The sequence below is a fragment of the Cicer arietinum genome, chromosome 4 (genome assembly GCF_000331145.2).
Source record: "Cicer arietinum cultivar CDC Frontier isolate Library 1 chromosome 4, Cicar.CDCFrontier_v2.0, whole genome shotgun sequence".
In the NCBI taxonomy this organism is placed as follows: domain Eukaryota; kingdom Viridiplantae; phylum Streptophyta; class Magnoliopsida; order Fabales; family Fabaceae; genus Cicer; species Cicer arietinum.
Genome location: NC_021163.2, coordinates 10,501,642 through 10,517,581, shown reverse-complemented (window position 1 = coordinate 10,517,581; position 15,940 = coordinate 10,501,642). Strand labels below are relative to the sequence as shown.

The 15,940-nt window shown below is 31.5% G+C and overlaps 3 protein-coding genes across 3 annotated transcripts; 1 reads left to right on the top strand and 2 right to left on the bottom strand.

The window, feature by feature from the left end:
* Window positions 1-1,232: 1,232 nt before the first annotated feature.
* LOC101489186 (uncharacterized) lies at window positions 1,233-2,140 on the bottom strand. The gene has a single exon (XM_012714679.3). The coding sequence runs from the start codon at window positions 1,949-1,951 to the stop codon at window positions 1,502-1,504; it is 450 nt and encodes a 149-aa protein (XP_012570133.1). The 5' UTR covers window positions 1,952-2,140; the 3' UTR covers window positions 1,233-1,501.
* A 4,856-nt stretch (window positions 2,141-6,996) lies between these two features.
* On the top strand, window positions 6,997-10,468 carry LOC101488861 (uncharacterized). The gene is made up of 2 exons (XM_004496302.4): window positions 6,997-9,679; window positions 9,929-10,468. The coding sequence occupies exons 1-2, from the start codon at window positions 7,138-7,140 to the stop codon at window positions 10,225-10,227; spliced, it is 2,841 nt and encodes a 946-aa protein (XP_004496359.1). The 5' UTR covers window positions 6,997-7,137; the 3' UTR covers window positions 10,228-10,468.
* Window positions 10,469-10,881: 413 nt separating this feature from the next.
* LOC101488516 (dihydrolipoyllysine-residue acetyltransferase component 5 of pyruvate dehydrogenase complex, chloroplastic) lies at window positions 10,882-14,352 on the bottom strand. The gene is made up of 6 exons (XM_004496301.4): window positions 13,309-14,352; window positions 12,700-12,891; window positions 12,518-12,605; window positions 11,791-11,861; window positions 11,599-11,682; window positions 10,882-11,479 (listed from the first exon to the last, which is right to left on the bottom strand). The coding sequence occupies exons 1-6, from the start codon at window positions 14,164-14,166 to the stop codon at window positions 11,375-11,377; spliced, it is 1,398 nt and encodes a 465-aa protein (XP_004496358.1). The 5' UTR covers window positions 14,167-14,352; the 3' UTR covers window positions 10,882-11,374.
* Window positions 14,353-15,940: the final 1,588 nt, after the last annotated feature.

The window sequence follows — 15,940 nt, the reverse complement described above, 5'->3', positions numbered from 1 at the left end:
TTAACTCATTCATTCAATCTTTTTGAAAGAGCATGCATTTGATAAAATAGAGAAAGTAAACCCCTTTTTACCATTCCTAACATGATTGGAATTTAAGATAAGCATTTATTTTTTATAAACAAATGCAAGATGCTAATATGTATTTTTAATAATGTTAAAAAGAGAATTATTCATAGCACAAAATATATGTCGACAATAACTTAAAAAATATCAAGTTATAATAAGACAAGATAATCAAGTGTGATAAAAAATCACACACACGTTGGTGTCTAGATCTAGCATGAACAACAAACTCAAATGATTAAATTAAGGCACCATACAGAAGACTAACAATTGATATTTGTCACCAAAGATTAAAATCAAACTCAAAGTCTTGTGTTTATAATTTTAAACGCATTCCATCAACTAAGATACAATAATATTTAATTAAATACATAATCGTTGCAAGCTTTCCACAAAATTTAATTACAGTCAAACGACGGTTAGTTTTTGTCGGAATTTCTATTACATGAGAATGAAACTTCAAATTGAATGACACAATCGTATATACAATTTGGTAAAACACTTTTGACATCCAACTATGCTAAAATATTGAATCAAGATGGATCAAAAATGAAACACTCAAGAACAAGTGTTGTAATGACTCCTCCTTTACACAATTTACACATCACAAATGTCACTAATCATCAAACACACGATTGTTGTAAGATATTAAATTGATAATCAACTATCATATTTACGCACATAATTTTCATACATTCATTAAATAGTTCATTTTCTTTCTATCTCTTTCTTTTAATTACAGCTATAACATAATTTCTTCTATTTATATATCTCAATGAGTAGAATGAGTGTAAACTGATCTTTTTCCATCCCCAATCCTATACATAATAATTCATTCGATTTTGGAGGTTGAAGTTTTCATATTTAGAACAGAGCCCATCCCAACCAACAAGTTGAACCACCTTTTCTACATACTCCGTCAAAACCAATTTCTACATATATAATTAGTTGTATTACTTCATCTTATGTCAAGCCTTAGGAACCAATTTTTTCCACACACAATCAAATTTTTTATAAGCAAAATAAATTATTCAAAATCAGAGAAAAATCAAACCAAATATAAGAAACTATTGCACAAATATACATAATCAATTAGAGTCCAAAAGATTTAAGAACAAGAGAAAAGTGTTGTTCCTTAATATAAAAGGTACATATATATTAAACTTGAATGAATCAAATAAATATTCACTATATAAATATCCATTTACTTTTACATATGCACTTTTGTATTGGAAAAGGCAGAATAATCCACTTATCTCACTAAGCTCCTCATAGAATAATTATTCTAAATTCCTAATTAACAAGACAAATTATTTATAAAAACAATTCTAAACTTCTATTAATTAACAAAACAATTTTTTTCTGTATAAAAGCAAACATGAATAAGTACACTTACCCAAAAGGCAATAGCTTGATCACAAAAACAACTTATAGAGAATTAGAGTATTCTCCTTCTGTTTCTACCTTGAGAATTGTTGATGGAAAAAAATTTCTTTAAAACCTTCAAAATCACCACCATACTAGGCTTATTCTTGGTTTGAACAAGGGCATTTTTGGTATTAGAAATTGTTAAAGTTGTAGTAGCACATGTGAACTCAACAACCTCTTCATTGAAAACCTCCCACAATAAATCCATTGGAACATCCTCATTCTCATCTTCTAATACTCTTGTTGTTTTATTTCCATTTTGGATAGATGAAAAGCTCTTCCTTTGGCCCTTATAGACCAAATTTTCTTCAAAGCAATCTTTTTTCTTTCCTTCACTTAGGACTTTGTTGGAATTATTAGAAGAAGAACATGGTGATGATGGATTCCAAAGAGGAGGTGAATCAATGCTATATGACCAAGTGTCATTAATTCTAGGGAAGCTGAAGTCTTCTGTTCCCATTGCTTAATGGCTATAATTAATCAAAACTTTAACAATTATTAATGAGATTGGAATAAAGTGTGTGACTTTTTGGGTTTGGTTTAAAGGGTTCACTTGAAAGAGGTTGTTGTTCTTTTTGGAAAAGGTTTTAGTTCAACTGCTTCATTGGTTCACAAGTTAGGAATGAGAGTTTTTGCTCTCTCTTTTAGTCTTATATGATTGTTGTTATGAAAAAAAAAAAGTTCCAATTGACAATGGAAAAAATACTCCCCCAATTAATGAATATTTAATGTCTTACATTTTTAATAAGGATATATATAAATAAATAATAAAAAAAGTTAAAACAAGGGATATATTAATTTTGATGTTTTTTGTTATATTTTTTTGTTATAATTTATCTTATAAATGAGACTATAGGAAGTAAATTAAAGTGAGTGAAGTTTTATTAAATAAAAACAAAATTACATACCCAAATAATTTGATTTCACTTTTACAACTCGTTTGTTGTGTTGATTAAAGATAACTCCAGGTGTTAATATGTGATGTAACGATAGTAACAGCATATTTTTTTAAGGGTACCTAACTGTTGCTAATTGTTGCCGGGTTCATAGGGGTAATTAATTTATATGCAAGTTATTATTATTTTTCCAAATAGTGGTGTTGACTAAATTGAGTCATGTAGGGGATGTTGCACCACAAAATAGTCCCATATCATTTATTCAATCTAATTTAGGTTTGTGTTACATCTATGGTTTAATGGGGCTCCACATGGTCCATTGTGACACGATTCAATTTAATGGTCATATTTTTCACCTAAAAAAGCAAGCTATATGGAATGGTGAATAGTTTTAGGGACCAAAATGGTTTAAGTGAGGAAGTTAAAGTAGGGACAAACAAGCGTTGTAATTAATTGCTAAGCTTAAGTTACCAAAATGGGTTTTGGCTTCAATTCTACGTTCTCAACAATTATGGCTAAGGTAGCAAATCACCCTTTAAACATGTTTAACCAAATTAGAACATCTTGTTTGCATGACTAACCTATGAAGCAATTCGTTAAAAATTAGGAAGCCTGAACATTGGCAGCAACAGTACCAAAATCTGGGCCCAAATATTGCACCACAAACAGGCCCAAAATATCAATAAACATGAAAACCTTATTTTCTTACCCTCCATGATTTGAAAAAAAACACACATACATGTGTCATGAAATATATCTCCTTTAAAAATAGAGGTAGCTCTATGATAGGTTTTGCAAGACAGGAATTTGATCTACTTTAAAATAATATATCTAAGTCGTATAAATTATTTATCATAAATCCATTTTAAATATATTATATATGAAAATTTATATCATAGATTATTCATGTAAATTTTATATAAATTTACAATCATTTTATTGATGATTGAGGTTCATATAGATTAACAACATTTAATCACATAAGACGTAATTTTTGATGTATTTTAATATCATATTAAAATATTTTAAATTTTTATAAAATTATACATGAATTATTTATATGATATAAAATTTCAATCCAACAAATAATTTTATAAAATTTGTATCAATTAAAAAATTATTAAATGGTGTAACATTGCATTTGTGTAATTTGATATCTAATATATATATGGCTTAATTGCAGTTTTGGTTCCCCTACTTTAGCTGAATTGCAAAAGTAGTCCCTCCATTTTGTTTCTCTCCAGTTTTGGTCCCCCAAACATAATTTTGATTCAAAACTTGATTAAATTTTATTTTTTAAAGTCCAACTACATCATTTATGATCATAGATTTCAGACACAATTGTTGCAAATGAGATCTTGAGACATGATGTGACTTAAACAAATGCAAAAAATATGAAATTTCATCAAATTTTGGACTAAAATTCTGTTTGGTAGACCAAAACTGAGGAGAAACAAAATGGAGGGACTATTTCACAACTAAAATAGGGGGACTAAAACTACAATTAAGCCTATATATATATAAATTAAATTTTAATGCATATTCAATAAATCATGATCAATCATATATGTAAATTTATAAATAATAATGACAAAAATTAAATATTATTAATAATTTAAAAATTATAATTAATTGATAATATAATTTTTTTTTTGTATTGACTATATATATATTCCTGTTATTGAAAACGAGGTATCATCTAATATGGACAATTGGAAAATCGGTCCGATATGTGCACCGATCAGGCCATATGAGTTGATAGATTTGTGACAGACAATTTCAAAGGAAATATCATCCTAAACTTCCTTTACTTAATTTCTTACCCGTGTATCCCTCATTCCCATCTCTTTCTAATTTCATCCCAAACCTCTCTTCCCTCTCTATACTTTTTTTTTCTTTTCAATTCTTTCTGATTTTCTTTTATTTTAAAATTATGCAGTTTTATTTTAATTTTTTTTTTCAAATTTTTAATTAAAAAATATTGATATAATATATTTTAAACTATGTGACATATTATACGATAATGTCAAATAATTAATATCTATTAAATCCAATAAAATTTTACGAAAATATCGGTTTCAATTTCGTAAATTATTCTTTTTATAATTTAATTAATAACATATAAATAATTAATTCATCTAAATGATTCTATATCATGAAATTATATACCATAAAATAGAGGGATAAATTTTGAAAATTGGTAAAAATAAGGTGATCAAAACTGCAATTAAGTATTTTTTTAATGAAAACGGAGCTAGTTTATTAACTAGAAGAAGAAATACTTAACCTTTTATAATTTGTTTGCAAAATGCTATCAAATAAAGTATAAAAATCAGTAAAGAAATATAAATTCCAATAGACACGTAAACCTTCTTTTGCTATGAAATATGCACTATAGTTAACTTCTCATGAATTGTGACAAAGAGAAGTGCTTCAATCAGGAAGATACAAGAGTGAGTAAACCTCTTTCAAGAGAGGTTAGAGATCCGACATGGTAGAAGACATATATATGACCATGTTAATAAAAGATTTAGAATCGATTATAGATATGACATTTTTTAAGTCTATATTTTGAGTCATCTGATCACCATAAAGAAGAGTCTAAACTTCAACAAAGAAAACATTTCAAAGCTTAGATTGCCAACTTACCATAGTAATTAGTACAATAATTATCATTCTCGTCGCAAGTGAGTCTACAAAAGGAGGAATTATATAATTGCCCCTCCCTCTTCTCTTCCTAAATACTCTATTCATTAACTAAATAATTGGACTCGCGTGGTTAATGAACTTCAGTTATTGATGAATCGTTCAAGATAATTCAAGTTCGAATTCTTGTTAAAATGCTTATCAATCATGTTTTACTTCCTTCACAATCAAATGCTGAATTACTATGAGTCATTTTTATGGAAACTAGAGAGTTAAATAAAAAATTAATAATACTCCATTCATCCCAAATTATACAAGTCATTTTATAAATAAAAAAAGTTATATAATTTTATTTTTACAATATCAATAAATTATTAATTTTCTATGATAAAAATTAAATTATTAATTATTTCTCTCTATACCCTTAACCATTATTAATCTATTTTTTTTATGATTTTTCTTCTAATTCTTGTAATATCCATTAAGTAACACCATTAATGAATATGAGAGAGCAAATACTTCAAGAAAATATACAAATTTTTTTATAAAATCAGTATAATTGTATTATTTAATGGATTAATTGCATTTGTTTATTCAATATTGTAATCGTTAACATTTAAAATTTGCCTTATTTTGTTTCCTCATTCTTTATCGTGCCTTAAACAAAAGCTAGCACATAAGGCTAAAATGTTCCAAATTAGTAATTAGTAATTGACTTTAGGTCAACGTACCCTTTCCAGATGAATAATTTTGGGTAGACTAAGACAATGCAAGTAAAGAATGGGTTTAAAATAAAAACAATACGTCTCTTTCTCATTTCCTCCTCAGCCCGTCTTTCAAGTTGAACAATGGAAAAACTTTCGTCCTTAGCAACAAATATTAATTGTTTAATATAAGCTAAATTTCCAAGTCATTACCCTATAAACTCTGCTAGACTAATTTTTTCAACTTAAAAAATCAATTCAGCTCGTCATAAATATTTTTTCAATTTTAATTCTATTTGATTTAAACTCGTAAATAATTCGAATCAAATAAATCAAAAGAATAAAAACATAATCTCATTACATTCTTTAAACTTTAAATCAATAAATAAATAAACTAAGGATCATATAAGTTGCATTTACATGTCCAATGATTAATTTTCTTAAATAACAAAATTTCTTATTTATAAATAAAAACTATACTCTAAGAGTACTGCATCACAATAGTCGAGTATATTTGATAATACAATATTTATAAAAATAAAAGAGTTTTGCCTCAAAAAAAAAATAGAATTATTTTGTCTCAAGTATAGTCATGCTTAGGACTAGAATAAAATTGAAGTTAAAATCAATAATATATATTTATCGGAAAACATTTGTAATAATGTTAAAAATGAACCCATATTTTTCTAGGAAGTTCACTTATCACAAAAATAGATTTAACTTTGCCGATGATGTAAATACTCTTTTAATGAATGATCTATAAGTATCTCTCTCAACTGTATTTAAATCTTGAAACATATCTGATGAGTTTTAGAATCCAACCGAGCTAAAAAATTTATAAAAAAAAATAATACTCTTTTTATGAAACTGAACATGATATTTTTACATGTAAAGTGTTGTTGTTGTTCTCACACATACTCAATTGATGTATTGTTCATACGCGTTTTCCAATGGTCACTGGTGATTTGAAAAGGTTGCACGCTACTAGTGCTTAGTGCAGTATTGAGTCAGTCATAGTCCAAGTCCAAAGTCCAAGTCCAAGTCCAAGTCCAACAATAATTAATTATAATTTAGTACTAGTACTATAACAAAATTAAGAAACTACCAGCTTTTTGTTCTTTCCACTTACAAACTTTTCCCAGTTTTTAACACTCCCAATACTTTTCTTCTTTCCCTCATGTCATTTCCATCAAATTTCCTTGCACTAAGAAACATACCAAATTCCAACATATCTCGAAAATACTATCATTTCATTTCCACCTTTATTGATATTCTTATATTATTATTATTATTATTATTCTCTTCCACCTCAACAAACACAATAAAATTAACACTCATCATCCACACCCCAAATACATGATATTATAGTACTGGAAGCTAAATAAAATTTACAAACAAACATGTTCAGGTATGAATACACAACCACCACTTTCTTACTCTTGTTTTTGTTCTGTCCAATGGTTATGTCTTTGCTCTCTCGAAACCAAACAAAAACCATGATCAATCTCTCCAATCATCTTAATGTCTCTGATTGGAATACAAACAACAAAGACTCCAACCCATGTACATGGAATGGTGTCACCTGTGATATTTCAAATTCATCTGTCATCAAGATTGTTCTATCTGGTTCATCTCTCTCATCACAATCACTTCCTTTGCTTTGCAAAATTGAAACTTTGCAGGACATTGATGTCTCTAATAACCATCTCAGCTATATCCCAAATGAGTTCATTGATGCATGTGGAAATATTGAGAGTTTAAAGCTGTTAAATTTCAGTGGAAATGTGTTGACTGACTTTTTGCCTACTTTTCATGGTTTTGATGCATTGGAATCACTTGACATGTCGTTTAATGATTTAAAGGGTAGCATTTATTTGCAGTTAGATGAAATGGTTAGTCTAAAGTTTCTGAATCTTAGTAATAATAATTTCACTGGGAAACTTCCAACTAATTTGGGAAGTTCCATGGTTTTGGAGCAGCTTGTGCTTTCAAACAATGGTTTTGAAGGAACAATCCCTCATCAAATTTTGAGCTACAAAAATTTGACTGTGATTGATTTTATGGCAAATAATCTTTCCGGGTCTATTCCTTTCAATATTGGAAACCTTTCCAAGTTGGAAATTTTGAGTCTTTCCTCTAATAGGCTCAGTGGCGAAATCCCCATGTCACTCATGAATATCACCACTCTGGTAAGATTTGCAGCTAATCTAAACACCTTTACTGGTGCTGTTCCTCTTGGAAGTACAAAGTTTTTAAAGAATTTGGATCTTAGTTATAATAATTTATCTGAGTCCATTCCAGAAGGCCTTTTATCTCCATCACAGTTAGTGCTTGTAGATTTGTCTTATAACAAGTTACAAGGGCATGTACCTAAAAATATTTCTCCTAGTTTAGTAAGGTTGAGATTAGGGGGAAATTTGCTGACAGGAGAGGTTCCTTCGCTTAGTTGTGAAGCCGGTCACAATTTGACATACATGGAGCTGGAAAATAATCAGTTGACAGGTTTGATACCTCCTGGATTAGGTTCTTGCAGGAAATTAGCTTTGTTGAATTTAGCTGATAATGAATTGACTGGTGCACTGCCTTCAGAACTTGGTAATCTTAACAATCTTCAAGTTTTGAAGGTTCAAATGAACAAGCTTAATGGTACTATCCCAATTCAAATTTCACAACTAGTGAAGTTGTCTATTTTGAATTTGAGCAAGAATTCTCTTGATGGACCTATTCCATCTGATGTGTCAAGCATGGCAAACCTTACAGTCCTTGACTTGCAAGGTAACAGTCTCAACGGGTCTATACCGTCATCCATTGGAAACTTGGGAAAAATTCTAGAAATCCAACTTGGAGAAAACCAGCTAAGTGGTGCTATTCCACAAATGTCTTCGAGTCTACAAATTGCTTTGAATCTCAGTAGAAATCACTTTAGTGGAAATATTCCTACAAGTTTTGGTGATTTGGTTAACTTAGAGGTTTTGGATCTCTCAAATAACAACTTCTCTGGTGAAATTCCTCAGTCTCTGACTAGAATGGCAGCATTGACACAGCTGCAACTGTCAAACAATAAGCTATCAGGTGACCTTCCATTGTTCGGTTCGTATGTTAAAATTGATATAAGTGGAACCCATGTCACGAACAATAGTAATGTCTCACCCAACAATTCTCCAACAGAAGAAAAGAATGGGAAATCTGTCGTTGTAGCTGTTCTTATTGCAATTGCTGCTGCTATTTTTGTGGTAGGCCTTGTCACCCTGCTGGTTGTTACGATATCACGACACTATTGCAGTGTTAACGACCAACGCGTACAGTCAAGTGAAGGTGAAAATCTTGATCTTCCTCAAGTCATCAAGAGTAATCTGTTAACTCCAAATGGAATCCACAGATCAAACATTGACTTCTCCAAGGCCATGGAAGCTGTTGCCAAGACGTCCAACGTTACTTTGAAAACCAAGTTTTCAACTTACTATAAGGCCGTTATGCCATCTGGATCAATCTATTTTGCAAAGAAGCTGAACTGGTGTGACAAGATATTCCCGGTGAATAGTATTGATAAGTTTGGTAGAGAGCTAGAAGTATTGGCAAAGTTGAACAATTCAAATGTCATGGTTCCTCTAGCATATATTGTGTCCACTAACAATGCTTATATATTATACGAGTTTGTCTCGAATGGCTCGCTCTTTGACGCGCTTCATGGAAGCATGGAAAACTCTTTAGATTGGGCTAGCAGATATAGTATAGCAGTTGGTGTGGCTCAAGGTCTCTCTTTTCTGCATGGATTTGCCTCTGGTCCAATACTTCTACTTGATTTGTCAAGTAAAAGTATTATGCTGAAATCGCTAAAGGAGCCTCTAGTTGGTGACATTGAACACTACAAAGTGATTGATCCTTCAAAGAGTACTGGAAGTTTTTCTGCAGTTGCTGGTTCTGTTGGATACATTCCTCCAGGTCAGAAAATCATTTGACTTTCTTTCCAAATTAGTCTTTTTTAAATTCATATATTAGCTTTAAATGTTATATGATATATTATTAGTTTCAAATACAAACCTAAATAAAATCAACATAAACTATTAAGTAGGTATATGGCATTGAAATCACTTAAATTTGCTTTTTGAACACAGAATAAAGCTAACAGCCTAACATAAATGCACATTAGTTTTTGAAGATCTAAATTATCTTTGTTTGTTGATTTGGCAGAGTATGCATACACAATGAGAGTAACAATGGCAGGGAATATCTATAGCTTTGGGGTCATTCTACTGGAATTACTGACAGGCAAACCTGCAGTGACTGAGGGAACTGAATTGGTCAAGTGGGTTTCGCGCAATTCAAGAAATCAAGATTTCATTCTTGACTCTAATGTTAGTAGAACATCTCAGGCTGTTAGAAACCAAATGCTTGCAATTCTGGAGATTGCTCTTGTTTGTGTAAGCACATCGCCTGAAACAAGACCAAAGATGAAGACTGTGCTAAGGATGTTGCTTAATGCCAGATAAAATCATATTCTCATGGGTGAAATTAAATCTTCAAAGATTTTGTTTTGGGTGGTGCATTGCATATACAAAAGATATAGAATATCTAATAGGAGGAATCTTGCTCAATCCTTTTATGGAGCTGCATTAATTCAGTTTTTCTTGCTATTCACGGTATGGTAGCTGTGTGTAAAGTGAACTAGTTTGCTTTCTTAGATATTTAGCTTATATAGTCATATATATATAAATGGTATTTTTAAATTTTCGTTTTAAATATACAAAGATAGAATACAATAATATAGCACAACCAAAACAAAGTAACAGGATTTTAGTTGCTTTATTAAGTTGAATACAGCCAAACTTGCTTAGCCCATGCAGTTAAAAAAAATGTAGTTTGGGCAGTTCCCAACTTATATATATAAATACTATCAATTTTATTATCATGAATGCACATAAGATGTGTAAAAACAAAACATTATCATCACGTTAAATTGCTCGTACAAAGAATTATTCAATAATTTAAATATAAATGAGCACCTACACATAAATTGCTAGGTGAAAATGCAGCGTGGTAGAGCATATTGAAAGAGTTTTTTGTACAAGTATCCTGTGAAATTTCTGTACAAGTAACCTTTTTTTTTCCAGTGGAAAAGGTTCCTCATGGGAAATGAAGCCAAGTAGCCCTAAATTTGGTGGAACCAGTTTTTTTATTAGCCATTGTCATTGATAGTTTGATACAAAATGTCACAAAAATCACACTTATGCAGTAATATCTTCATCACACTACCTTTTTTTTTTTGTTTCATAACATAATCATTGCTCAATCTCACGTATTTCAATTTTCTAGACACAATGCTAAAAACAAATTCCATGCTCTCACATAAATAATGGACATTATTAGACAATAATGAACAACCAAAAAACAAATTTATAATCAGACAGTATTAGAGAAAAACGAAAAATGGCATATGACTCAATCTCATTTAAGAAACAACTACTCGGCTTTCCTACTCAAAAAAACTCTGCTCCTGCTCTTTGCACAATCCTGAGTGGATAGTAATTTGGCTTCTAAGTTTGTGCTTCTCGACAATTAATAATCCCTAACCCACGACGAGAGGAATCATAAGTTCTTTTTCCTTTGTATGCAGCATTAGAATATAGAAATATGAGATTAGAAAGTAAGATCTTTAGGGTCCTCAATAATCTGTGACAGGGTTTGCAAGAATAAAGCCAGATCAGAACCGTAGATTACTCGATGATCTGCCGTAACATTGACCTGCAAATTTGCATTCCTTCAGTTACTAAAGAACAGAAATCTGGATATGGATTTACGATTCTTTAAGCAAAAACAAATAAGTCATACTCCAACATAAATAAATGTCTGAAAATTCATACCTGCATTTGGTTCTTCATGCCAATGCGACCATCCTTGGTAGCTACAACAGTTGGCTGCGATGTTCCAACTGCCATTATTGCTCCCTACAAAAATAAATCCAGAGAATGATCACATTCATGTTGCCCATCTCTGTTCAATTTGAACTAATAGTCAACCTCTTCCAATATTTGAACACAAATAAGATTACTCACAGTTCCAGGAGGAAGAATAGCATCAAAGCGATCAACTCCAAACATTCCCAGGTTGGAAAGAGCGAAAGGACCTAGAAGAAATCAGTGTTGGTGGGAAAATATTTAAAAAATAGTCCTTAAATTAGCCCAATTCAATGGCAGAGTTCAACTATAAAAACATTATATAGCTTGTTCTTTTGGTATAAATCATAAATCTGTATACAGCTAAGGAACATTGGGACCTCAAAAAAATTGATGTATACAGATTAACTGTCATCGTGATCACCATCCCTCACATTCTGTAGCTTAGCAATCAAAAAATAAAAACTGGAAACAACTCAAATGCAATCTTCAGTTTAGTCAGGGAAGCACCAATTTGAACTCAGGTTTTCTTTAGTTTATAGTTATAACTTTATTCTTCTATAACATATTTATCGTCAAAGCTTGATTCAATAATTTAGAATTTAGAAATCTATTCATAAAAAGAAAAGGATCTGCGAATATCAACATACATCCAGAAATCCCACAAATCACATTCCATTAATCTTTTATCACATTCCAAACCACTCTTTTTATTTTGGACAATGATACATATGCATATAGTATAAGACTGAGACAGCGTTAATTTTAAGTTAATCATCAATGCTCGTAGTTCCTACCCACAAAATTAAATGATTCTATGATATATTGGAAAATTCATAGAGATAAAATGAATCCCAATAAATATAAATATATAAAATTACTATACCTGTGGTGTATTCATGAGGCTGCAGCTGCTTAGCTCGGGCCTTATCAACCAACTCCTTCCACTTTCTTGACAATGAATAGACATCAAGCTAGAATATACATCAAATAAACCTTTTTAACAATTGAGCACAGAGCAACATTTTAAGATAGATTAGAAACAGCTAAAAATAGAATATCAAACACCTTATCAGCATCCTGAAGCACTGGTGTAATCAGTCCACCATCTATAGCCACGGCAACTGCAATGTTGATGTTGCTATTGTATACAAAGCTATTACCATCCCTACAACTAGAGTTTATAACAGGGTGTTTAGCGAGTGCGAGTGCAGTAGCCTTGGCAAGCAATGCTGTCATAGTAACTCCTTTTGACTTGATCTGATATTTTATAAAATACAACAAATCAATAAACATATATGTAAACAGTTTGAACACGAGTCCAGAAGTCCAAGGTGCTCTCATTGAATAATTTTAAAAGTGGTAAATATCAAACTATCATAAACTGCCTACAGTATGTTAAAACAAAAACTTCACAAAGAGCATAGGATAAGTATCTAACAACTTAAATATCCACCGAGCATCCCATACTATTGAGTGTGGGACTTGAATACCCCATAAAACCTAAGTCCCTATCAAGTATCAACATACAGTCAAATCATAGATGTCCAATATTTCCTTTTATTTAGCTCATACAATTATCAATAACCCATGGAGCACCGCGCCTACACTTCAAGCATAATCATTACGATATAATGAAATAAAAAAAACAAAAAACGAGAGAGACAAAAAACGCACCTTCTTGTAGAGAGCATCAAGTGCATCAGTGGTGATGGTGTAACCAACTCTAAAAGTGGGAACAACCAGACTTTCAACCATATTCCTACTCACAGCATTCTGCATTGTTGTGAACGGCACCACACTTCCCAACTCAACACCAGCAGCTACAGTATTTACCGGTGCAGGAGCTGCCGCCGCAACACTCTCTGAAGAGCTCCCTGAAGCTGCAAATGCCTCAACGTCTTTAGCCACAATTCTCCCCAAAGGTCCAGTTCCAAGGATTTGACCCAATTCCACCTTCAACTCCTTAGCCAATTTCTTCGCATAAGGTGACGCCACAATCCTCTTCCCTCCTTCAGACGCCGGATGCCTCGAAACAACCGCCACAGGTACATTCTCTGCAACTTTCTTGGGTTGAGATTCTACAGGTGAGGATGCAGGCACAGGCGCAGGTGCAGGTGCAGAAGAAGGAGAAGAAGAGGAAGATGAAGATGAAGATAGGGCTTTGGATTTTGCTTGTTCGATATCCTCTTCAGTTTCAGCGAGAAATGCGATGGGAGATCCAACGGCAGCGACGCCACCTTCTTCAACGACGATAGCAGCGAGGATACCGTCGTAGAAAGTCTCAACGTCCATGTCAGCTTTGTCGGATTCAACGACGACGACGCTATCGCCTTTGGAGAGTTTGTCGCCTTCGGATTTGATCCATGAGACGATTTTGCCCTCTGTCATTGTTGAGCTGAGTGCGGGCATGAAAATCTCGCGGATCTTGGCGCGGACGACGAGGTGGTTTGTTGTGGAACGGTGGAGTGTAGTGGGAGAGCGGCGGAGTACGGTGGAGGAAGGAAAGAAGGGAGTTTGGAGAAGCTGAGACATTGTTGGTTTGTTTGTTTGTTGAAATGAAAATGGGAAATTGAATTTGAAGAAATGAAGAAATTGAATGTGTTTAGGTGAAATAAGAAGAATGCTTCCTCGAATTCGTCGAAAGAGGGCGGAGGTTTCAACGTCACTAACTTAACTGTGTTTATGGTTTTACTAGTAATCTTCTTCTTGTTTTTAGTTGGTTTCATTTTTATTGCTTCCTAACAACTTATACGGCTCATACCTCAACATCTACATCCTTCCATTTTTTATATCAACAAAAATTACATAACATCCTATTCGTATGTTTAATTACTACATTGCTAAAAAAAACTTCCAAAATGCTACCTACACCCTTCACTTTACTATCTACACTCTTCAGTTTTTTTTTAAATTATCTAAAATGCCCTTATTTATTTATTGAATTTTTAACTTTAATTTCATTCATTCATCTTCGTCTTTAAAATCTTAAACTCTTTCAATTTTCATCTCCATCCTCATTCTCATCTTCGTCAACATTTTTATCTACATCTTCATTTTCATCTTCAAAATCCTAACTTTCATCTTCATCAACATCTTCATCCATATTTTCAAAATCATAACCTTTATTTTGGTCATTTTAAAAGTACGTTTATGTGAACTCAGTTCAAGTACGTTTACGTGAACTCAGTTCAAGTACGTTTACGTGAACTCAGTTCACGTACATCCTGTGATTTTTATAATTTTACAATGTACGTCGTTTACGTGAATTCAATTCAAGAACATTTACTTGAATTCAGTTCAAGTACGTTTACGTGAACGCATTTCAAATACTCTTACGTAAACTCAGTTCAAATACGTTTACATGAACTTAATTCACATATTATCTGATATTTTTACAATTTTTCAATGTATGTGACTTCAATTCACGTAATGTTACAACATACGTGAATTAAATTCACGTAAAATCCCTAGATTTAAAAAAAAAAATTACGAACTAAAAAACAAAATAATAAACATATCTTTTTAGGTCACTTTAACCACAATGTGATGAGGGAATTGATGGGTGCAAGTTATGAGTGAGTGGTGTAAATTTTCAATGATAGATGAATTATGGTAATTTTGTGATACATGAGTTTTGAGTGATTAAGAATGAGGATGAAGGGATAAATGAAATTAAATAGTATTATAAATATTAAAGGGAAATTTGGATTTTTTTTTAAAAAAATTAGGAGTGTGGGTAGTAAAGCAAGGGGTGTATGTACCAAATTTGAAGAAACTTTAATTAATTCATATTTTAATGTCATTTAAATTTTAAAATTAAATTGCAGGCACATAAAATCTGTCTATACAACGTAGACAATCATTTTAGTCAAAAACAAACATCACAACTCCTCTATTTTTCTCAAAGAACACTACCTTCCTTTTACATTATTGTTGTTTACGATTGTTAGACAAACAAACAACATATTAGTTTCTCTAGTTTATGAAAAGCCAACCTAATGTTTCAGATTCTCTCGTCTCCTTATTAGATTAGTGTCTTTAACAAAAAATTGAGATGTCCAAAGTTATCAACTAAAAGAACTTCGCAACTCCAAAATTGATTGAATCAACTATTAACCCTAAGAAATATATTGTTTTTTAAACTAAACCCTAAAAATAAACAATTTGAAATGATAATAAAAATTATAGAAAATTGAATTAAGACGAAGTACAACGAAATAATTTAATAAAAATAGTTGATTTCTCTCTTTTCCTTAAATGAAACAAGTTATTTTTAGTAATAAAAAAAAAGGTTCTTCTAAGACTT